Source organism: Hyperolius riggenbachi, chromosome 11, assembly GCF_040937935.1.
Source record: "Hyperolius riggenbachi isolate aHypRig1 chromosome 11, aHypRig1.pri, whole genome shotgun sequence".
Classification (NCBI taxonomy): Eukaryota; Metazoa; Chordata; class Amphibia; order Anura; family Hyperoliidae; genus Hyperolius; species Hyperolius riggenbachi.
In genome coordinates, this window is record NC_090656.1 from 1,202,143 (window position 1) to 1,227,120 (window position 24,978).

General features: G+C 53.1%; 1 protein-coding gene across 1 annotated transcript in view; it reads right to left on the reverse strand.

Moving 5' to 3' along the window:
• Positions 1-4,553: 4,553 nt before the first annotated feature.
• The window catches only part of LOC137538623 (protein IWS1 homolog), a 39,157-nt gene continuing 18,732 nt past the window's right edge, over positions 4,554-24,978 (reverse strand). Inside the window, exon 2 of the mRNA XM_068260896.1 lies at positions 4,554-4,616. Within this exon, the coding sequence (XP_068116997.1) occupies positions 4,554-4,616 (63 nt within the window). The remainder of the gene's footprint in view (positions 4,617-24,978) is intronic.

Consider the following 24,978-nt stretch of genomic DNA (forward strand, 5'->3'; position numbering starts at 1 on the left):
TTTTCCCGCCACCAATTAGGCTTTCTTTGGGTGATACATTCTGTAAACAGTTATGTTATTCTAACTGCATTTTAACAGGATAAATACGAAAAAAATTGAAAAAAAATCATTATTTCTCAGTTTTCAGCCATTAGTTTTTAAATAATACACGCTACCATAATTAAAATCCACTCATTTTATTTGCCCATTTGTCTCGGTTATTGCAACGTATTTGGAAATGAGGGTGCATTTATTTCTACCCCTATTCCCATGCAGCAGTCTTTACCCCCAGGATCATCGCACAGAACGCTGTATGTTACCTAACCCTTCTACCCATAATCCCATGCAGCAGTCTTTACCCCCAGGATCATCGCACGGAACGCTGTATGTTACCTAACCCTTCTACCCATAATCCCATGCAGCAGTCTTTACCCCCCAGGATCATCGCACGGAACGCTGTATGTTACCTAACCCTTCTACCCATAATCCCATGCAGCAGTCTTTACCCCCCAGGATCATCGCACGGAACGCTGTATGTTACCTAACCCTTCTACCCATAATCCCATGCAGCATTCTTTACCCCCAGGATCATCGCACGGAACACAGTATGATGTTACCTAACCCTTCTACCCATAATCCCATGTAGCAGTCTTTACCCCCAGGATCATCGCACGGAACGTTGTATGTGCCCTAACCCTTCTACCCATAATCCGATGCAGCAGTCTTTACCCCCAGGATCATCGCACGGAACACTGTATGATGTTACCTAACCCTTCTACCCATAATCCCATGCAGCAGTCTTTACCCCCCAGGATCATCGCACGGAACGCTGTATGTTACCTAACCCTTCTACCCATAATCCCATGCAGCAGTCTTTACCCCCCAGGATCATCGCACGGAACGCTGTATGTTACCTAACCCTTCTACCCATAATCCCATGCAGCATTCTTTACCCCCAGGATCATCGCACGGAACACAGTATGATGTTACCTAACCCTTCTACCCATAATCCCATGTAGCAGTCTTTACCCCCAGGATCATCGCACGGAACGTTGTATGTGCCCTAACCCTTCTACCCATAATCCGATGCAGCAGTCTTTACCCCCAGGATCATCGCACGGAACACTGTATGATGTTACCTAACCCTTCTACCCATAATCCCATGCAGCAGTCTTTACCCCCAGGATCATCGCACGGAACGCTGTATGTTACCTAACCCTTCTACCCATAATCCGATGCAGCAGTCTTTACCCCCAGGATCATCGCACGGAACACTGTATGATGTTACCTAACCCTTCTACCCATAATCCCATGCAGCAGTCTTTACCCCCAGGATCATCACACGGAACACTGTATGATGTTACCTAACCCTTCTACCCATAATCCCATGCAGCAGTCTTTACCCCCAGGATCATCGCACGGAACACTGTATGATGTTACCTAACCCTTCTACCCATAATCCCGTGCAGCAGTCTTTACCCCCAGGATCATCGCACGGAACGCTGTATGTTACCTAACCCTTCTACCCATAATCCGATGCAGCAGTCTTTACCCCCAGGATCATCGCACGGAACGCTGTATGTTACCTAACCCTTCTACCCATAATCCGATGCAGCAGTCTTTACCCCCAGGATCATCGCACGGAACACTGTATGATGTTACCTAACCCTTCTACCCATAATCCCATGCAGCAGTCTTTACCCCCAGGATCATCACACGGAACACTGTATGATGTTACCTAACCCTTCTACCCATAATCCCATGCAGCAGTCTTTACCCCCAGGATCATCGCACGGAACGCTGTATGTTACCTAACCCTTCTACCCATAATCCGATGCAGCAGTCTTTACCCCCAGGATCATCGCACGGAACACTGTATGATGTTACCTAACCCTTCTACCCATAATCCCATGCAGCAGTCTTTACCCCCAGGATCATCGCACAGAACGCTGTATGTTACCTAACCCTTCTACCCATAATCCGATGCAGCAGTCTTTACCCCCAGGATCATCGCACGGAACACTGTATGATGTTACCTAACCCTTCTACCCATAATCCCATGCAGCAGTCTTTACCCCCAGGATCATCGCACAGAACGCTGTATGTTACCTAACCCTTCTACCCATAATCCCATGCAGCAGTCTTTACCCCCAGGATCATCGCACAGAACGCTGTATGTTACCTAACCTTTCTACCCATAATCCCATGCAGCAGTCTTTACCCCCAGGATCATCGCACGGAACACTGTATGATGTTACCTAACCCTTCTACCCATAATCCCATGCAGCAGTCTTTACCCCCAGGATCATCGCACAGAACGCTGTATGTTACCTAACCCTTCTACCCATAATCCGATGCAGCAGTCTTTACCCCCAGGATCATCGCACGGAACACTGTATGATGTTACCTAACCCTTCTACCCATAATTCCATGCGGCAGTCTTTACCCTCAGGATCATCGCACGGAACGCTGTATGATGTTACCTAACCCTTCTACCCATAATCCCATGCAGCAGTCTTTACCCCCAGGATCATCGCACGGAACACTGTATGATGTTACCTAACCCTTCTACCCATAATCCCATGCAGCAGTCTTTACCCCCAGGATCATCGCACGGAACACTGTATGATGTTACCTAACCCTTCTACCCATAATTCCATGCGGCAGTCTTTACCCCCAGGATCCTCGCACGGAATGCTATATGACGTTACCTAACCCTTCTACCCATAATCCCATGCAGCATTCTTTACCCCCAGGATCATCGCACGGAATGCTGTATGACGTTGCCTAACCCTTCTACCCATAATCCCATGCAGCATTCTTTACCCCCAGGATCATTGCACGGAACGCTGCATAACGTTACCTAACCCTTCTACCCATAATCCCATGCAGCAGTCTTTACCCCCCAGGATAATCGCACGGAATGCTGTATGATGTTACCTAACCCTTCTACCCATAATACCATGCAGCATTCTTTACCCCCAGGATCATCGCACGGAATGCTGTATGATGTTCTACCCATAATCCCATGCAGCAGTCTTTACCCCCCAGGATCATCGCACGGAACGCTGTATGATGTTACCTAAATCTTCTACCCATAATCCCATGCAGCATTATTTACCCCCAGGATCATCGCACGGAATGCTGTATGATGTTACCTAACCCTTCTACCCATAATCCCATGCAGCAGTCTTTACCACCCAGGATCATCGCACGGAATGCTGTATGACGTTGCCTAACCCTTCTACCCATAATCCCATGCAGCAGTCTTTACCCTCCAGGATCATCGCACGGAACGCTGTATGATGTTACCTAAATCTTCTACCCATAATCCCATGCAGTATTCTTTACCCCCTAGGATCATTGCACGGAACGCTGTATGATGTTACCTAACCCTTCTACCCATAATCCTATGCAGCATTCTTTACCCCCCAGGATCATCGCACGGAACGCTGTATGACATTACCTAACCCTTCTACCTATAATCCCATGCAGCATTCTTTACCCCCAGGATCATCACACGGAATGCTGTATGAAGTTGCCGAACCCTTCTTCCCATAATCCCATGCAGCAGTCTTTACCCCCCAGGATCATCGCACGGAACGCTGTATGATGTTACCTAACCCTTCTACCCATAATACCATGCAGCATTCTTTACCCCCAGGATCATCGCACGTAATGCTGTATGATGTTACCTAACCCTTCTACCCATAATCCCATGCAGCAGTCTTTACCCTCCAGGATCATCGCACGGAACGCTGTATGAGGTTACCTAAATCTTCTACCCATAATCCCATGCAGCAGTCTTTACCCCCCAGGATCATCGCACGGAATGCTGTATGACGTTGCCTAACCCTTCTACCCATAATCCCATGCAGCAGTATTTACCCTCCAGGATCATCGCACGGAATGCTGTATGACGTTACCTAACCCTTCTACCCATAATCCCATGCAGCATTCTTTACCCCCAGGATCATTACACGGAATGCTGTATGACGTTGCCTAACCCTTCTACCCATAATCCCATGCAGCAGTCTTTACCCTCCAGGATCATCGCACGGAACGCTGTATGATGTTACCTAAATCTTCTACCCATAATCCCATGCAGCATTCTTTACCCCCCAGGATCATCGCACGGAACGCTGTATGACGTTACCTAACCCTTCTACCCATAATCCCATGCAGCATTCTTTACCCCCCAGGATCATCGCACAGAACGCTGTATGACGTTACCTAACCCTTCTACCCATAATCCCATGCAGCAGTCTTTACCCCTCCAGGATCATCACACGGAATGCTGTATGAAGTTGCAGTGAAATGGGCGGTTAATGTCGACACAAAGTTACCTAGAATTTGTTTTTTTATTTTGTAGATACAAGTGGGAATCTGGCATTAATAAATCTTTGCTTCCTCCCCATTATTGCTTCTATAGTTCCTTTCATAAAGCACAATGTCCTGTTTGGGGAAGTGGATTTTTAACATAACAATTCAAACTTTTGACCCCGAGTGTCACAATCCCGTCTTTCCCTTTGAAAACGGAGAATGGTTTTGTTAGAGAGATAATGAAAGGCCTTCTACATGAGCGTCTGTGGATTCTTGTGTCCGTATACCACAAACAGCGCTGGGGAAACGTGTTCCTGAGAAGAGAGTTACAGGAGTATCTCGAAACATTCATCAACAAACCGTCATCCTATTCTCTGTCAGCAAATATTATTATGGATTTATATAACGCCGCTGTACAACAGCATACAGGGTACAGCAAAAAGTATACAGTACAAGAGTGAATAACAGCTGACGCAGTGAACAAACTCCTGTACACCCATTACACAGCATTGTCAGACGAAAGGGAGGAGGGCCCTGGCCAAAAGGCCTTACAGTCTAAACATATAAGGCATAGGACAGCAGGTAAAGGGAAGCTGTGTGTGGGGTGGTAGAAGAGGTGGTTAGTGGGCAGTGTCCTAGGTAGGACAGTATGCTTGCCTGAAGACTAGAGATGGCCCGAACGGTTTGCAGGCAAACTTCCGAGGTTCGCGATCGTGGAGAACCGCAAACTTTTCCAGAAGTTCTATTCGCCCCATAATGCACCATGAGGATGCATTACAGTCAGCAGGCACATGGTAGCCAATCAAGCTACACTCCCTCCTGGAGCCACTCCCCCCCTTATAAAAGCCAGGAAAGGGTTACTGCAGCAACCAGCCGGTCCTCATAGCCGCCTAATTACCATCAGCCCAGCCAGGAAAGGGTTACTGCAGCAGCAAGCCAGTCCCCATAGCCCCCTAATTACCATCAGCCCAGCCAGGAAAGGGTTACTGCAGCAGCAAGCCAGTCCCCATAGCCCCCTAATTACCATCAGCCCAGCCAGGAAAGGGTTACACCAGCATTCAGCCGGTCCTCATAGCCCCCCAGCCCAGCCAGGAAAGGGTTACAGCAACATTCAGCCGGTCCTCATAGCCCCCCAGCCCAGCCACGAAAGGGTTACAGCAACATTCAGCCGGTCCTCATAGCCCCCCAGCCCAGCCAGGAAAGGGTTACAGCAACATTCAGCCGGTCCTCATAGCCCCCCAGCCCAGCCACGAAAGGGTTACAGCAACATTCAGCCGGTCCTCATAGCCCCCCAGCCCAGCCAGGAAAGGGTTACTGCAGCATTCAGCCGGTCCCGATAGCCCCCCAGCCCAGCCAGGAAAGGGTTACAGCAGCATTCAGCCGGTTCCCATAGCCCCCTAATTAGTCTGCCATCAGCCCAGCCAGGAAAGGGTTACTGCAGCAGCCAGCCGGTCCCCATAGCCCCCCAGCCCAGCCAGGAAAGGGTTAGTGCAGCAACCAGGGGTTAGTTGTGCTGTGTACAGAATGGATGTGGCAGGGAAAAGGTTACAGAAATACAAGTACACAATGGCAGAATGTCCCGGCTCTCCTGGGTAAACTCTCCGCACAAAGCATTTCTGAGCTCCAGCAGCCGTGAGAATCCAGCTCTGAGGCGTGGGAACTCTGGCTTCCTCCTCCCATCCAGTGACCCCCTGTCCTCCCTGGCTGCCTCTGCCTTACATGCACCCAGCACTGGCCTTCCCTGGCCTGACAGCAACAAGTCCTGCCAGTGCTGCTCCAGCCTGGGCCTTCTGTGCTGAGAGATGGCAGCATCCAGCTATTTAGCCGGTCCTGCCGCATCCAGCTATAGAGCCGGTCCTGCTCCAGCCTGGGCCTTGTGTGCTGAGAGACGGCAGCATCCAGCTATATAGCCGGTCCTGCCAGTGCTGCTCCAGCCTGGGCCTTCTGTGCTGAGAGAGGGCAGCATCCAGCTATAGAGCCGGTCCAGCCGCATCCAGCTATATAGCCGGTCCTGCCGCATCCAGCTATATAGCCAGTCCTGCAGCATCCAGCTATATAGCCAGTCCTGCAGCATCCAGCTATATAGCCTGTCCTGCAGCATCCAGCTATATAGCCAGTCCTGCAGCATCTAGCTATATAGCCAGTCCTGCAGCATCCAGCTATATAGCCAGTCCTGCAGCATCCAGCTATATAGCCGGTCCAGCCAGTCCTGCTCCAGCCTGGGCCTTCTGTGCTGAGAGACGGCAGCATCCAGCTATATAGCCAGTCCTGCCGCATCCAGCTATATAGCCGGTCCAGCCAGTCCTGCTCCAGCCTGGGCCTTCTGTGCTGAGAGAGGGCAGCATCCAGCTATATAGCCAGTGCTGCTCCAGCCTGGGCCTTCTGTGCTGAGAGAGGGCAGCATCCAGCTATAGAGCCGGTCCAGCCGCATCCAGCTATATAGCCGGTCCAGCCGCATCCAGCTATATAGCCGGTCCTGCCGCATCCAGCTATATAGCCGGTCCTGCCGCATCCAGCTATATAGCCGGTCCTGCCGCATCCAGCTATATAGCCGGTCCTGCCGCATCCAGCTATATAGCCGGTCCTGCCGCATCCAGCTATATAGCCGGTCCTGCCGCATCCAGCTATATAGCCGGTCCTGCCGCATCCAGCTATATAGCCGGTCCTGCCGCATCCAGCTATATAGCCGGTCCTGCCGCATCCAGCTATATAGCCGGTCCTGCCGCATCCAGCTATATAGCCGGTCCTGCCAGTGCTGCTCCAGCCTGGGCCTTGTGTGCTGAGAGACGGCAGCATCCAGCTATATAGCCGGTCCTGCCAGTCCTGCTCCAGCCTGGGCCTTGTGTGCTGAGAGACGGCAGCATCCAGCTATATAGCCAGTCCTGCCGCATCCAGCTATATAGCCGGTCCTGCCGCATCCAGCTATATAGCCGGTCCTGCCGCATCCAGCTATATAGCCGGTCCTGCCGCATCCAGCTATATAGCCGGTCCTGCCGCATCCAGCTATATAGCCGGTCCTGCCGCATCCAGCTATATAGCCGGTCCTGCCGCATCCAGCTATATAGCCGGTCCTGCCGCATCCAGCTATATAGCCGGTCCTGCCAGTGCTGCTCCAGCCTGGGCCTTGTGTGCTGAGAGACGGCAGCATCCAGCTATATAGCCGGTCCTGCCAGTCCTGCTCCAGCCTGGGCCTTGTGTGCTGAGAGACGGCAGCATCCAGCTATATAGCCAGTCCTGCCGCATCCAGCTATATAGCCAGTCCTGCCGCATCCAGCTATATAGCCGGTCCAGCCAGTCCTGCTCCAGCCTGGGCCTTCTGTGCTGGGAGACGGCAACATCCAGCTATATAGCCGGTCCTGCCAGTGCTGCTCCAGCCTGGGCCTTCTTTGCTGAGAGAGGGCAGCATCCAGCTATAGAGCCAGTCCTGCCGCATCCAGCTATATAGCCGGTCCTGCCGCATCCAGCTATATAGCCGGTCCAGCAGCATCCAGCTATATAGCCGGTCCTGCCGCATCCAGCTATATAGCCGGTCCTGCCGCATCCAGCTATATAACCGGTCCTGCCGCATCCACCTATATAGCCGGTCCTGCCGCATCCACCTATATAGCCGGTCCTGCCGCATCTAGCTATATAGCCGGTCCTGCAGCATCCAGCTATATAGCCGGTCCTGCAGCATCCAGCTATATAGCTGGTCCTGCAGCATCCAGCTATATAGCCGGTCCTGCAGCATCCAGCTATATAGCCGGTCCTGCCGCATCCAGCTATATAACCGGTCCTGCCGCATCCAGCTATAGAGCCGGTCCTGCCGCATCCAGCTATAGAGCCGGTCCTACCGCATCCAGCTATATAGCCAGTCCTGCAGCATCCAGCTATATAGCCAGTCCTGCAGCATCCAGCTATATAGCCAGTCCTGCAGCATCCAGCTATATAGCCAGTCCTGCAGCATCCAGCTATAGAGCCGGTCCTGCCGCATCCAGCTATATAGCCGGTCCTGCAGCATCCAGCTATATAGCCAGTCCTGCAGCATCCAGCTATATAGCCGGTCCTGCCGCATCCAGCTATATAGCCAGTCCTGCAGCATCCAGCTATATAGCCAGTCCTGCAGCATCCAGCTATATAGCCGGTCCTGCAGCATCCAGCTATATAGCCGGTCCTGCAGCATCCAGCTATATAGCCAGTCCTGCAGCATCCAGCTATATAGCCGGTCCTGCAGCATCCAGCTATATAGCCAGTCCTGCAGCATCCAGCTATATAGCCAGTCCTGCCGCATCCAGCTATAGAGCCGGTCCTGCCGCATCCAGCTATAGAGCCGGTCCTACCGCATCCAGCTATATAGCCGGTCCTGCCGCATCCAGCTATAGAGCCGGTCCTGCCGCATCCAGCTATAGAGCCAGTCCTGCAGCATCCAGCTATATAGCCAGTCCTGCAGCATCCAGCTATATAGCCAGTCCTGCAGCATCCAGCTATATAGCCAGTCCTGCCGCATCCAGCTAAAGAGCCAGTCCTGCAGCATCCAGCTATATAGCCAGTCCTGCAGCATCCAGCTATATAGCCGGTCCTGCAGCATCCAGCTATATAGCCGGTCCTGCCGCATCCAGCTATATAGCCGGTCCTGCAGCATCCAGCTATATAGCCAGTCCTGCAGCATCCAGCTATATAGCCAGTCCTGCCGCATCCAGCTATATAGCCAGTCCTGCAGCATCCAGCTATATAGCCAGTCCTGCAGCATCCAGCTATATAGCCAGTCCTGCAGCATCCAGCTATATAGCCAGTCCTGCAGCATCCAGCTATATAGCCAGTCCTGCAGCATCCAGCTATATAGCCAGTCCTGCAGCATCCAGCTATATAGCCAGTCCTGCAGCATCCAGCTATATAGCCGGTCCTGCCGCATCCAGCTATATAGCCGGTCCTGCAGCATCCAGCTATATAGCCAGTCCTGCAGCATCCAGCTATATAGCCAGTCCTGCAGCATCCAGCTATATAGCCAGTCCTGCAGCATCCAGCTATATAGCCAGTCCTGCAGCATCCAGCTATATAGCCAGTCCTGCCGCATCCAGCTATATAGCCAGTCCTGCAGCATCCAGCTATATAGCCAGTCCTGCAGCATCCAGCTATATAGCCAGTCCTGCAGCATCCAGCTATATAGCCGGTCCTGCAGCATCCAGCTATATAGCCAGTCCTGCAGCATCCAGCTATATAGCCGGTCCTGCAGCATCCAGCTATATAGCCAGTCCTGCAGCATCCAGCTATATAGCCGGTCCTGCAGCATCCAGCTATATAGCCAGTCCTGCAGCATCCAGCTATATAGCCGGTCCTGCAGCATCCAGCTATATAGCCAGTCCTGCAGCATCCAGCTATATAGCCAGTCCTGCAGCATCCAGCTATATAGCCAGTCCTGCCGCATCCAGCTATATAACCGGTCCTGCCGCATCCAGCTATATAGCCAGTCCTGCAGCATCCAGCTATATAGCCGGTCCTGCAGCATCCAGCTATATAGCCAGTCCTGCCGCATCCAGCTATATAACCGGTCCTGCAGCATCCAGCTATATAGCCGGTCCTGCAGCATCCAGCTATATAGCCAGTCCTGCAGCATCCAGCTATATAGCCGGTCCTGCAGCATCCAGCTATATAGCCGGTCCTGCAGCATCCAGCTATAGAGCCAGTCCTGCAGCATCCAGCTATATAGCCAGTCCTGCAGCATCCAGCTATATAGCCAGTCCTGCCGCATCCAGCTATATAGCCAGTCCTGCAGCATCCAGCTATATAGCCAGTCCTGCAGCATCCAGCTATATAGCCAGTCCTGCAGCATCCAGCTATATAGCCAGTCCTGCAGCATCCAGCTATAGAGCCAGTCCTGCAGCATCCAGCTATATAGCCAGTCCTGCAGCATCCAGCTATATAGCCAGTCCTGCAGCATCCAGCTATAGAGCCGGTCCAGCCGCATCCAGCTATATAGCCGGTCCAGCCGCATCCAGCTATATAGCCGGTCCTGCTGCATCCAGCTATATAGCCAGTCCTGCAGCATCCAGCTATATAGCCAGTCCTGCAGCATCCAGCTATATAGCCGGTCCTACCGCATCCAGCTATATAGCCAGTCCTGCAGCATCCAGCTATATAGCCAGTCCTGCAGCATCCAGCTATATAGCCAGTCCTGCAGCATCCAGCTATATAGCCAGTCCTGCAGCATCCAGCTATAGAGCCGGTCCAGCCGCATCCAGCTATATAGCCGGTCCAGCCGCATCCAGCTATATAGCCGGTCCTGCAGCATCCAGCTATATAGCCAGTCCTGCCGCATCCAGCTATATAGCCGGTCCTGCAGCATCCAGCTATATAGCCAGTCCTGCAGCATCCAGCTATATAGCCAGTCCTGCAGCATCCAGCTATATAGCCAGTCCTGCAGCATCCAGCTATATAGCCAGTCCTGCAGCATCCAGCTATATAGCCAGTCCTGCAGCATCCAGCTATATAGCCAGTCCTGCAGCATCCAGCTATATAGCCAGTCCTGCAGCATCCAGCTATATAGCCGGTCCTGCAGCATCCAGCTATATAACCGGTCCTGCAGCATCCAGCTATATAGCCGGTCCTGCAGCATCCAGCTATATAGCCGGTCCTGCAGCATCCAGCTATATAGCCGGTCCTGCCGCATCCAGCTATATAGCCGGTCCTGCAGCATCCAGCTATATAGCCAGTCCTGCCGCATCCAGCTATATAGCCAGTCCTGCAGCATCCAGCTATATAGCCAGTCCTGCCGCATCCAGCTATATAGCCGGTCCTGCAGCATCCAGCTATATAGCCAGTCCTGCAGCATCCAGCTATATAGCCAGTCCTGCAGCATCCAGCTATACAGCCAGTCCTGCCGCATCCAGCTATATAGCCAGTCCTGCAGCATCCAGCTATATAGCCAGTCCTGCAGCATCCAGCTATATAGCCAGTCCTGCAGCATCCAGCTATATAGCCAGTCCTGCAGCATCCAGCTATATAGCCAGTCCTGCAGCATCCAGCTATATAGCCGGTCCTGCAGCATCCAGCTATATAGCCAGTCCTGCAGCATCCAGCTATATAGCCGGTCCTGCAGCATCCAGCTATATAGCCAGTCCTGCAGCATCCAGCTATATAGCCAGTCCTGCAGCATCCAGCTATATAGCCAGTCCTGCTGCATCCAGCTATATAGCCAGTCCTGCAGCATCCAGCTATATAGCCAGTCCTGCAGCATCCAGCTATATAACCGGTCCTGCCGCATCCAGCTATATAGCCAGTCCTGCAGCATCCAGCTATAGAGCCAGTCCTGCAGCATCCAGCTATATAGCCAGTCCTGCAGCATCCAGCTATAGAGCCGGTCCTGCCGCATCCAGCTATATAGCCGGTCCTGCAGCATCCAGCTATATAGCCAGTCCTGCAGCATCCAGCTATATAGCCAGTCCTGCAGCATCCAGCTATATAGCCGGTCCTGCAGCATCCAGCTATATAGCCAGTCCTGCAGCATCCAGCTATATAGCCGGTCCTGCAGCATCCAGCTATATAGCCAGTCCTGCAGCATCCAGCTATATAGCCAGTCCTGCAGCATCCAGCTATATAGCCAGTCCTGCAGCATCCAGCTATATAGCCAGTCCTGCCGCATCCAGCTATATAGCCGGTCCTGCCGCATCCAGCTATATAGCCGGTCCTGCCGCATCCAGCTATATAGCCAGTCCTGCAGCATCCAGCTATAGAGCCAGTCCTGCAGCATCCAGCTATATAGCCGGTCCTGCCGCATCCAGCTATATAGCCAGTCCTGCAGCATCCAGCTATATAGCCAGTCCTGCAGCATCCAGCTATATAGCCAGTCCTGCAGCATCCAGCTATATAGCCAGTCCTGCAGCATCCAGCTATATAGCCAGTCCTGCAGCATCCAGCTATATAGCCAGTCCTGCCGCATCCAGCTATATAGCCGGTCCTGCCGCATCCAGCTATATAACCGGTCCTGCCGCATCCAGCTATAGAGCCGGTCCTGCCGCATCCAGCTATATAGCCAGTCCTGCAGCATCCAGCTATATAGCCGGTCCTGCAGCATCCAGCTATATAGCCGGTCCTGCAGCATCCAGCTATATAGCCGGTCCTGCCGCATCCAGCTATAGAGCCGGTCCTGCCGCATCCAGCTATAGAGCCGGTCCTGCCGCATCCAGCTATATAGCCAGTCCTGCAGCATCCAGCTATATAGCCGGTCCTGCAGCATCCAGCTATATAGCCAGTCCTGCAGCATCCAGCTATATAACCGGTCCTGCCGCATCCAGCTATATAGCCGGTCCTGCCGCATCCAGCTATATAGCCAGTCCTGCAGCATCCAGCTATATAGCCAGTCCTGCAGCATCCAGCTATATAGCCAGTCCTGCAGCATCCAGCTATAGAGCCGGTCCTGCCGCATCCAGCTATATAGCCGGTCCTGCAGCATCCAGCTATATAGCCAGTCCTGCAGCATCCAGCTATATAGCCAGTCCTGCAGCATCCAGCTATAGAGCCGGTCCTGCAGCATCCAGCTATATAGCCGGTCCTGCCGCATCCAGCTATATAGCCAGTCCTGCAGCATCCAGCTATAGAGCCGGTCCTGCAGCATCCAGCTATATAGCCGGTCCTGCCGCATCCAGCTATATAGCCAGTCCTGCCGCATCCAGCTATAGAGCCGGTCCTGCCGCATCCAGCTATATAGCCGGTCCTGCAGCATCCAGCTATATAGCCAGTCCTGCAGCATCCAGCTATATAGCCAGTCCTGCAGCATCCAGCTATATAGCCAGTCCTGCAGCATCCAGCTATATAGCCAGTCCTGCAGCATCCAGCTATATAGCCGGTCCTGCAGCATCCAGCTATATAGCCAGTCCTGCAGCATCCAGCTATATAGCCAGTCCTGCAGCATCCAGCTATATAGCCGGTCCTGCAGCATCCAGCTATATAGCCAGTCCTGCAGCATCCAGCTATATAGCCGGTCCTGCAGCATCCAGCTATATAGCCAGTCCTGCCGCATCCAGCTATATAGCCAGTCCTGCAGCATCCAGCTATATAGCCAGTCCTGCAGCATCCAGCTATATAGCCAGTCCTGCAGCATCCAGCTATATAGCCAGTCCTGCAGCATCCAGCTATATAGCCAGTCCTGCAGCATCCAGCTATATAGCCGGTCCTGCAGCATCCAGCTATATAGCCAGTCCTGCAGCATCCAGCTATATAGCCAGTCCTGCAGCATCCAGCTATATAGCCAGTCCTGCAGCATCCAGCTATATAGCCAGTCCTGCAGCATCCAGCTATATAGCCAGTCCTGCAGCATCCAGCTATATAGCCAGTCCTGCAGCATCCAGCTATATAGCCAGTCCTGCAGCATCCAGCTATATAGCCGGTCCTGCAGCATCCAGCTATATAGCCAGTCCTGCAGCATCCAGCTATATAGCCAGTCCTGCAGCATCCAGCTATATAGCCAGTCCTGCAGCATCCAGCTATATAGCCAGTCCTGCAGCATCCAGCTATATAGCCAGTCCTGCAGCATCCAGCTATATAGCCAGTCCTGCAGCATCCAGCTATATAGCCAGTCCTGCAGCATCCAGCTATATAGCCAGTCCTGCAGCATCCAGCTATATAGCCAGTCCTGCAGCATCCAGCTATATAGCCAGTCCTGCAGCATCCAGCTATATAGCCGGTCCTGCAGCATCCAGCTATATAGCCAGTCCTGCAGCATCCAGCTATATAGCCAGTCCTGCAGCATCCAGCTATATAGCCGGTCCTGCAGCATCCAGCTATATAGCCAGTCCTGCCGCATCCAGCTATAGAGCCAGTCCTGCAGCATCCAGCTATATAGCCAGTCCTGCCGCATCCAGCTATATAGCCAGTCCTGCAGCATCCAGCTATATAGCCAGTCCTGCAGCATCCAGCTATATAGCCGGTCCTGCAGCATCCAGCTATATAGCCAGTCCTGCAGCATCCAGCTATATAGCCAGTCCTGCAGCATCCAGCTATATAGCCAGTCCTGCAGCATCCAGCTATATAGCCGGTCCTGCAGCATCCAGCTATATAGCCAGTCCTGCAGCATCCAGCTATATAGCCAGTCCTGCAGCATCCAGCTATATAGCCAGTCCTGCAGCATCCAGCTATATAGCCAGTCCTGCAGCATCCAGCTATATAGCTAGTCCTGCAGCATCCAGCTATATAGCCAGTCCTGCAGCATCCAGCTATATAGCCAGTCCTGCCGCATCCAGCTATATAGCCAGTCCTGCAGCATCCAGCTATATAGCCAGTCCTGCAGCATCCAGCTATATAGCCGGTCCTGCAGCATCCAGCTATATAGCCAGTCCTGCAGCATCCAGCTATATAGCCGGTCCTGCAGCATCCAGCTATATAGCCAGTCCTGCCGCATCCAGCTATATAGCCAGTCCTGCAGCATCCAGCTATATAGCCAGTCCTGCAGCATCCAGCTATATAGCCAGTCCTGCAGCATCCAGCTATATAGCCAGTCCTGCAGCATCCAGCTATATAGCCAGTCCTGCAGCATCCAGCTATATAGCTAGTCCTGCAGCATCCAGCTATATAGCCGGTCCTGCCGCATCCAGCTATATAGCCAGTCCTGCAGCATCCAGCTATATAGCCGGTCCTACCGCATCCAGCTATATAGCCAGTCCTGCAGCATCCAGCTATATAGCCAGTCCTGCAGCATCCAGCTATATAGCCGGTCCTGCAGCATCCAGCTATATAGCCAGTCCTGCAGCATCCAGCTATATAGCCGGTCCTGCAGCATCCAGCTATATAGCCGGTCCTGCAGCATCCAGCTATATAGCCAGTCCTGCAGCATCCAGCTATATAGCCGGTCCTGCAGCATCCAGCTATATAGCCAGTCCTGCAGCATCCAGCTATATAGCCAGTCCTGCAGCATCCAGCTATATAGCCAGTCCTGCAGCATCCAGCTATATAGCCAGTCCTGCAGCATCCAGCTATATAGCCAGTCCTGCAGCATCCAGCTATAGAGCCAGTCCTGCAGCATCCAGCTATATAGCCGGTCCTGCCGCATCCAGCTATATAGCCAGTCCTGCAGCATCCAGCTATAGAGCCAGTCCTGCAGCATCCAGCTATATAGCCAGTCCAGCAGCATCCAGCTATATAGCCAGTCCTGCCGCATCCAGCTATATAGCCAGTCCTGCAGCATCCAGCTATATAGCCAGTCCTACCGCATCCAGCTATATAGCCAGTCCTGCAGCATCCAGCTATATAGCCAGTCCTGCAGCATCCAGCTATAGAGCCAGTCCTACCGCATCCAGCTATATAGCCAGTCCTGCAGCATCCAGCTATATAGCCAGTCCTGCAGCATCCAGCTATATAGCCAGTCCTGCAGCATCCAGCTATATAGCCGGTCCTGCAGCATCCAGCTATATAGCCGGTCCTGCAGCATCCAGCTATATAGCCGGTCCTGCAGCATCCAGCTATATAGCCAGTCCTGCAGCATCCAGCTATATAGCCAGTCCTGCAGCATCCAGCTATATAGCCAGTCCTGCAGCATCCAGCTATAGAGCCAGTCCTGCAGCATCCAGCTATATAGCCAGTCCTGCAGCATCCAGCTATATAGCCGGTCCTGCAGCATCCAGCTATATAGCCAGTCCTGCAGCATCCAGCTATATAGCCGGTCCAGCAGCATCCAGCTATATAGCCAGTCCTGCAGCATCCAGCTATATAGCCGGTCCTGCAGCATCCAGCTATATAGCCAGTCCTGCAGCATCCAGCTATATAGCCGGTCCTGCAGCATCCAGCTATATAGCCAGTCCTGCAGCATCCAGCTATATAGCCAGTCCTGCAGCATCCAGCTATATAGCCAGTCCTGCAGCATCCAGCTATATAGCCGGTCCTGCAGCATCCAGCTATAAAGCCAGTCCTGCAGCATCCAGCTATATAGCCAGTCCTGCAGCATCCAGCTATATAGCCAGTCCTGCAGCATCCAGCTATATAGCCAGTCCTGCAGCATCCAGCTATATAGCCGGTCCTGCAGCATCCAGCTATATAGCCAGTCCTGCCGCATCCAGCTATATAGCCAGTCCTGCAGCATCCAGCTATATAGCCAGTCCTGCAGCATCCAGCTATATAGCCAGTCCTGCAGCATCCAGCTATATAGCCAGTCCTGCAGCATCCAGCTATATAGCCAGTCCTGCAGCATCCAGCTATATAGCTAGTCCTGCAGCATCCAGCTATATAGCCGGTCCTGCCGCATCCAGCTATATAGCCAGTCCTGCAGCATCCAGCTATATAGCCGGTCCTACCGCATCCAGCTATATAGCCAGTCCTGCAGCATCCAGCTATATAGCCAGTCCTGCAGCATCCAGCTATATAGCCGGTCCTGCAGCATCCAGCTATATAGCCAGTCCTGCAGCATCCAGCTATATAGCCGGTCCTGCAGCATCCAGCTATATAGCCGGTCCTGCAGCATCCAGCTATATAGCCAGTCCTGCAGCATCCAGCTATATAGCCAGTCCTGCAGCATCCAGCTATATAGCCAGTCCTGCAGCATCCAGCTATATAGCCGGTCCTGCAGCATCCAGCTATATAGCCAGTCCTGCAGCATCCAGCTATATAGCCAGTCCTGCAGCATCCAGCTATATAGCCAGTCCTGCAGCATCCAGCTATATAGCCAGTCCTGCAGCATCCAGCTATATAGCCAGTCCTGCAGCATCCAGCTATAGAGCCAGTCCTGCAGCATCCAGCTATATAGCCGGTCCTGCCGCATCCAGCTATATAGCCAGTCCTGCAGCATCCAGCTATAGAGCCAGTCCTGCAGCATCCAGCTATATAGCCAGTCCAGCAGCATCCAGCTATATAGCCAGTCCTGCCGCATCCAGCTATATAGCCAGTCCTGCAGCATCCAGCTATATAGCCAGTCCTACCGCATCCAGCTATATAGCCAGTCCTGCAGCATCCAGCTATATAGCCAGTCCTGCAGCATCCAGCTATAGAGCCAGTCCTACCGCATCCAGCTATATAGCCAGTCCTGCAGCATCCAGCTATATAGCCAGTCCTGCAGCATCCAGCTATATAGCCAGTCCTGCAGCATCCAGCTATATAGCCGGTCCTGCAGCATCCAGCTATATAGCCGGTCCTGCAGCATCCAGCTATATAGCCGGTCCTGCAGCATCCAGCTATATAGCCGGTCCTGCAGCATCCAGCTATATAGCCAGTCCTGCAGCATCCAGCTATATAGCCAGTCCTGCAGCATCCAGCTATATAGCCGGTCCTGCAGCATCCAGCTATATAGCCAGTCCTGCAGCATCCAGCTATATAGCCAGTCCTGCCGCATCCAGCTATATAGCCAGTCCTGCAGCATCCAGCTATATAGCCAGTCCTGCAGCATCCAGCTATATAGCCAGTCCTGCAGCATCCAGCTATATAGCCGGTCCTGCCGCATCCAGCTATATAGCCAGTCCTGCAGCATCCAGCTATATAGCCAGTCCTGCAGCATCCAGCTATATAGCCAGTCCTGCAGCATCCAGCTATATAGCCAGTCCTGCAGCATCCAGCTATATAGCCAGTCCTGCCGCATCCAGCTATATAGCCGGTCCTGCCGCATCCAGCTATATAGCCAGTCCTGCAGCATCCAGCTATATAGCCAGTCCTGCAGCATCCAGCTATATAGCCGGTCCTGCAGCATCCAGCTATATAGCCAGTCCTGCAGCATCCAGCTATATAGCCAGTCCTGCAGCATCCAGCTATATAGCCAGTCCTGCAGCATCCAGCTATATAGCCGGTCCTGCAGCATCCAGCTATAGAGCCAGTCCTGCAGCATCCAGCTATATAGCCAGTCCTGCAGCATCCAGCTATATAGCCAGTCCTGCAGCATCCAGCTATATAGCCAGTCCTGCAGCATCCAGCTATAGAGCCAGTCCTGCAGCATCCAGCTATATAGCCAGTCCTGCAGCATCCAGCTATATAGCCGGTCCTGCAGCATCCAGCTATATAGCCAGTCCTGCAGCATCCAGCTATATAGCCGGTCCAGCAGCATCCAGCTATAGAGCCGGTCCTGCAGCATCCAGCTATATAGCCAGTCCTGCCGCATCCAGCTATATAGCCAGTCCTGCAGCATCCAGCTATATAGCCAGTCCTGCAGCATCCAGCTATATAGCCGGTCCTACCGCATCCAGCTATATAGCCAGTCCTGCAGCATCCAGCTATATAGCCAGTCCTGCAGCATCCAGCTATATAGCCAGTCCTGCAGCATCCAGCTATATAGCCAGTCCTGCAGCATCCAGCTATATAGCCAGTCCTGCAGCATCCAGCTATATAGCCAGTCCTGCAGCATCCAGCTATATAGCCAGTCCTGCCGCATCCAGCTATATAGCCAGTCCTGCAGCATCCAGCTATATAGCCGGTCCTACCGCATCCAGCTATATAGCCAGTCCTGCAGCATCCAGCTATATAGCCAGTCCTGCAGCATCCAGCTATATAGCCAGTCCTGCAGCATCCAGCTATATAGCCAGTCCTGCAGCATCCAGCTATATAGCCGGTCCTGCAGCATCCAGCTATATAGCCAGTCCTGCCGCATCCAGCTATATAGCCAGTCCTGCAGCATCCAGCTATATAGCCAGTCCTGCAGCATCCAGCTATATAGCCGGTCCTGCAGCATCCAGCTATATAGCCAGTCCTGCAGCATCCAGCTATATAGCCAGTCCTGCAGCATCCAGCTATATAGCCAGTCCTGCAGCATCCAGCTATATAGCCGGTCCTGCAGCATCCAGCTATATAGCCGGTCCTGCAGCATCCAGCTATATAGCCAGTCCTGCAGCATCCAGCTATATAGCCAGTCCTGCAGCATCCAGCTATATAGCCGGTCCTGCAGCATCCAGCTATATAGCCAGTCCTGCAGCATCCAGCTATATAGCCAGTCCTGCAGCATCCAGCTATATAGCCAGTCCTGCAGCATCCAGCTATATAGCCAGTCCTGCCGCATCCAGCTATATAACCAGTCCTGCAGCATCCAGCTATATAGCCAGTCCTGCAGCATCCAGCTATATAGCCAGTCCTGCCGCATCCAGCTATATAGCCAGTCCTGCAGCATCCAGCTATATAGCCAGTCCTGCAGCATCCAGCTATATAGCCAGTCCTGCCGCATCCAGCTATATAGCCAGTCCTGCAGCATCCAGCTATATAGCCGGTCCTACCGCATCCAGCTATATAACCAGTCCTGCAGCATCCAGCTATATAGCCAGTCCTGCCGCATCCAGCTATATAGCCAGTCCTGCAGCATCCAGCTATATAGCCAGTCCTGCAGCATCCAGCTATATAGCCAGTCCTGCAGCATCCAGCTATATAGCCGGTCCTGCAGCATCCAGCTATATAGCCGGTCCTGCCGCATCCAGCTATATAGCCGGTCCTGCAGCATCCAGCTATATAGCCGGTCCTGCCGCATCCAGCTATATAGCCGGTCCTGCAGCATCCAGCTATATAGCCAGTCCTGCAGCATCCAGCTATATAGCCAGTCCTGCAGCATCCAGCTATATAGCCAGTCCTGCAGCATCCAGCTATATAGCCAGTCCTGCAGCATCCAGCTATATAGCCAGTCCTGCAGCATCCAGCTATATAGCCAGTCCTGCAGCATCCAGCTATATAGCCGGTCCTGCCGCATCCAGCTATATAGCCAGTCCTGCAGCATCCAGCTATATAGCCAGTCCTGCAGCATCCAGCTATATAGCCAGTCCTGCAGCATCCAGCTATATAGCCAGTCCTGCAGCATCCAGCTATAGAGCCGGTCCTGCCGCATCCAGCTATATAGCCAGTCCTGCAGCATCCAGCTATATAGCCAGTCCTGCAGCATCCAGCTATATAGCCAGTCCTGCAGCATCCAGCTATATAGCCAGTCCTGCAGCATCCAGCTATATAGCCGGTCCTGCAGCATCCAGCTATATAGCCAGTCCTGCAGCATCCAGCTATATAGCCGGTCCTGCCGCATCCAGCTATATAGCCAGTCCTGCCGCATCCAGCTATAGAGCCGGTCCTGCAGCATCCAGCTATATAGCCGGTCCTGCAGCATCCAGCTATATAGCCGGTCCTGCAGCATCCAGCTATATAGCCAGTCCTGCAGCATCCAGCTATATAGCCAGTCCTGCCGCATCCAGCTATATAGCCAGTCCTGCAGCATCCAGCTATATAGCCAGTCCTACCGCATCCAGCTATATAGCCAGTCCTGCCGCATCCAGCTATATAGCCAGTCCTGCAGCATCCAGCTATATAGCCGGTCCTGCAGCATCCAGCTATATAGCCAGTCCTGCAGCATCCAGCTATAGAGCCAGTCCTGCAGCATCCAGCTATATAGCCGGTCCTGCCGCATCCAGCTATATAGCCGGTCCTGCAGCATCCAGCTATATAGCCGGTCCTGCCGCATCCAGCTATATAGCCGGTCCTGCAGCATCCAGCTATATAGCCAGTCCTGCAGCATCCAGCTATATAGCCAGTCCTGCAGCATCCAGCTATATAGCCAGTCCTGCAGCATCCAGCTATATAGCCAGTCCTGCAGCATCCAGCTATATAGCCAGTCCTGCAGCATCCAGCTATATAGCCAGTCCTGCAGCATCCAGCTATATAGCCGGTCCTGCCGCATCCAGCTATATAGCCAGTCCTGCAGCATCCAGCTATATAGCCAGTCCTGCAGCATCCAGCTATATAGCCAGTCCTGCAGCATCCAGCTATATAGCCAGTCCTGCAGCATCCAGCTATAGAGCCGGTCCTGCCGCATCCAGCTATATAGCCAGTCCTGCAGCATCCAGCTATATAGCCAGTCCTGCAGCATCCAGCTATATAGCCAGTCCTGCAGCATCCAGCTATATAGCCAGTCCTGCAGCATCCAGCTATATAGCCGGTCCTGCAGCATCCAGCTATATAGCCAGTCCTGCAGCATCCAGCTATATAGCCGGTCCTGCCGCATCCAGCTATATAGCCAGTCCTGCCGCATCCAGCTATATAACCAGTCCTGCAGCATCCAGCTATATAGCCAGTCCTGCAGCATCCAGCTATATAGCCAGTCCTGCAGCATCCAGCTATATAGCCGGTCCTGCAGCATCCAGCTATATAGCCGGTCCTGCAGCATCCAGCTATATAGCCAGTCCTGCAGCATCCAGCTATATAGCCAGTCCTGCCGCATCCAGCTATATAGCCAGTCCTGCAGCATCCAGCTATATAGCCAGTCCTGCAGCATCCAGCTATATAGCCAGTCCTGCAGCATCCACCTATATAGCCAGTCCTGCAGCATCCAGCTATATAGCCGGTCCTGCAGCATCCAGCTATATAGCCGGTCCTGCAGCATCCAGCTATATAGCCAGTCCTGCCGCATCCAGCTATATAGCCAGTCCTGCAGCATCCAGCTATATAGCCAGTCCTGCAGCATCCAGCTATATAGCCAGTCCTACCGCATCCAGCTATATAGCCAGTCCTGCCGCATCCAGCTATATAGCCAGTCCTGCAGCATCCAGCTATATAGCCGGTCCTGCAGCATCCAGCTATATAGCCAGTCCTGCAGCATCCAGCTATATAGCCAGTCATGCAGCATCCAGCTATATAGCCGGTCCTGCAGCATCCAGCTATATAGCCAGTCCTGCAGCATCCAGCTATATAGCCAGTCCTGCAGCATCCAGCTATATAGCCAGTCCTGCAGCATCCAGCTATATAGCCAGTCCTGCCGCATCCAGCTATATAGCCAGTCCTGCAGCATCCAGCTATAGAGCCGGTCCTGCAGCATCCAGCTATATAGCCAGTCCTGCAGCATCCAGCTATATAACCGGTCCTGCAGCATCCAGCTATATAGCCAGTCCTGCAGCATCCAGCTATATAGCCAGTCCTGCAGCATCCAGCTATATAGCCAGTCCTGCAGCATCCAGCTATAGAGCCGGTCCTGCAGCATCCAGCTATATAGCCAGTCCTGCCGCATCCAGCTATATAGCCAGTCCTGCAGCATCCAGCTATATAGCCAGTCCTGCAGCATCCAGCTATATAGCCAGTCCTGCCGCATCCAGCTATATAGCCAGTCCTGCAGCATCCAGCTATATAGCCAGTCCTGCCGCATCCAGCTATATAGCCAGTCCTGCAGCATCCAGCTATATAGCCAGTCCTGCAGCATCCAGCTATATAGCCGGTCCTGCAGCATCCAGCTATATAGCCAGTCCTGCCGCATCCAGCTATATAGCCAGTCCTGCAGCATCCAGCTATAGAGCCGGTCCTGCAGCATCCAGCTATATAGCCAGTCCTGCAGCATCCAGCTATATAGCCAGTCCTGCAGCATCCAGCTATATAGCCGGTCCTGCAGCATCCAGCTATATAGCCAGTCCTGCCGCATCCAGCTATATAGCCAGTCCTGCAGCATCCAGCTATATAGCCGGTCCTGCCGCATCCAGCTATATAGCCGGTCCTGCAGCATCCAGCTATATAGCCGGTCCTGCCGCATCCAGCTATATAGCCGGTCCTGCAGCATCCAGCTATATAGCCAGTCCTGCAGCATCCAGCTATATAGCCGGTCCTGCCGCATCCAGCTATATAGCCGGTCCTGCAGCATCCAGCTATATAGCCAGTCCTGCAGCATCCAGCTATATAGCCAGTCCTGCAGCATCCAGCTATATAGCCAGTCCTGCAGCATCCAGCTATATAGCCAGTCCTGCAGCATCCAGCTATATAGCCAGTCCTGCAGCATCCAGCTATATAGCCAGTCCTGCAGCATCCAGCTATATAGCCAGTCCTGCAGCATCCAGCTATATAGCCAGTCCTGCCGCATCCAGCTATATAGCCAGTCCTGCAGCATCCAGCTATATAGCCAGTCCTGCAGCATCCAGCTATATAGCCAGTCCTGCAGCATCCAGCTATATAGCCGGTCCTGCAGCATCCAGCTATATAGCCAGTCCTGCAGCATCCAGCTATATAGCCAGTCCTGCAGCATCCAGCTATATAGCCAGTCCTGCCGCATCCAGCTATATAGCCAGTCCTGCAGCATCCAGCTATATAGCCAGTCCTGCAGCATCCAGCTATATAGCCAGTCCTGCAGCATCCAGCTATATAGCCGGTCCTGCCGCATCCAGCTATATAGCCAGTCCTGCAGCATCCAGCTATATAGCCAGTCCTGCAGCATCCAGCTATAGAGCCGGTCCTGCCGCATCCAGCTATAGAGCCGGTCCTGCAGCATCCAGCTATATAGCCAGTCCTGCAGCATCCAGCTATATAGCCAGTCCTGCAGCATCCAGCTATATAGCCAGTCCTGCAGCATCCAGCTATATAGCCGGTCCTGCAGCATCCAGCTATATAGCCGGTCCTGCAGCATCCAGCTATATAGCCAGTCCTGCAGCATCCAGCTATATAGCCGGTCCTGCAGCATCCAGCTATAGAGCCGGTCCTGCAGCATCCAGCTATATAGCCAGTCCTGCAGCATCCAGCTATATAGCCGGTCCTGCAGCATCCAGCTATATAGCCAGTCCTGCAGCATCCAGCTATATAGCCAGTCCTGCAGCATCCAGCTATATAGCCGGTCCTGCAGCATCCAGCTATATAGCCAGTCCTGCAGCATCCAGCTATATAGCCAGTCCTGCAGCATCCAGCTATATAGCCGGTCCTGCCGCATCCAGCTATATAGCCAGTCCTGCAGCATCCAGCTATATAGCCAGTCCTGCAGCATCCAGCTATATAGCCGGTCCTGCAGCATCCAGCTATATAGCCAGTCCTGCAGCATCCAGCTATATAGCCAGTCCTGCAGCATCCAGCTATATAGCCAGTCCTGCAGCATCCAGCTATATAGCCAGTCCTGCAGCATCCAGCTATATAGCCAGTCCTGCAGCATCCAGCTATATAGCCGGTCCTGCAGCATCCAGCTATATAGCCAGTCCTGCAGCATCCAGCTATAGAGCCAGTCCTGCCGCATCCAGCTATATAGCCGGTCCTGCAGCATCCAGCTATATAGCCGGTCCTGCCGCATCCAGCTATATAGCCGGTCCTGCCGCATCCAGCTATATAGCCAGTCCTGCCGCATCCAGCTATATAGCCGGTCCTGCAGCATCCAGCTATAGAGCCGGTCCTGCAGCATCCAGCTATATAGCCGGTCCTGCAGCATCCAGCTATATAGCCGGTCCTGCAGCATCCAGCTATATAGCCGGTCCTGCCGCATCCAGCTATATAGCCAGTCCTGCCGCATCCAGCTATATAGCCGGTCCTGCAGCATCCAGCTATATAGCCAGTCCTGCAGCATCCAGCTATAGAGCCAGTCCTGCCGCATCCAGCTATATAGCCGGTCCTGCAGCATCCAGCTATATAGCCGGTCCTGCCGCATCCAGCTATATAGCCGGTCCTGCCGCATCCAGCTATATAGCCAGTCCTGCCGCATCCAGCTATATAGCCGGTCCTGCAGCATCCAGCTATAGAGCCGGTCCTGCCGCATCCAGCTATAGAGCCGGTCCTGCAGCATCCAGCTATAGAGCCGGTCCTGCAGCATCCAGCTATATAGCCGGTCCTGCAGCATCCAGCTATATAGCCAGTCCTGCAGCATCCAGCTATATAGCCAGTCCTGCAGCATCCAGCTATATAGCCAGTCCTGCAGCATCCAGCTATATAGCCGGTCCTGCAGCATCCAGCTATATAGCCAGTCCTGCAGCATCCAGCTATATAGCCAGTCCTGCAGCATCCAGCTATATAGCCAGTCCTGCAGCATCCAGCTATATAGCCAGT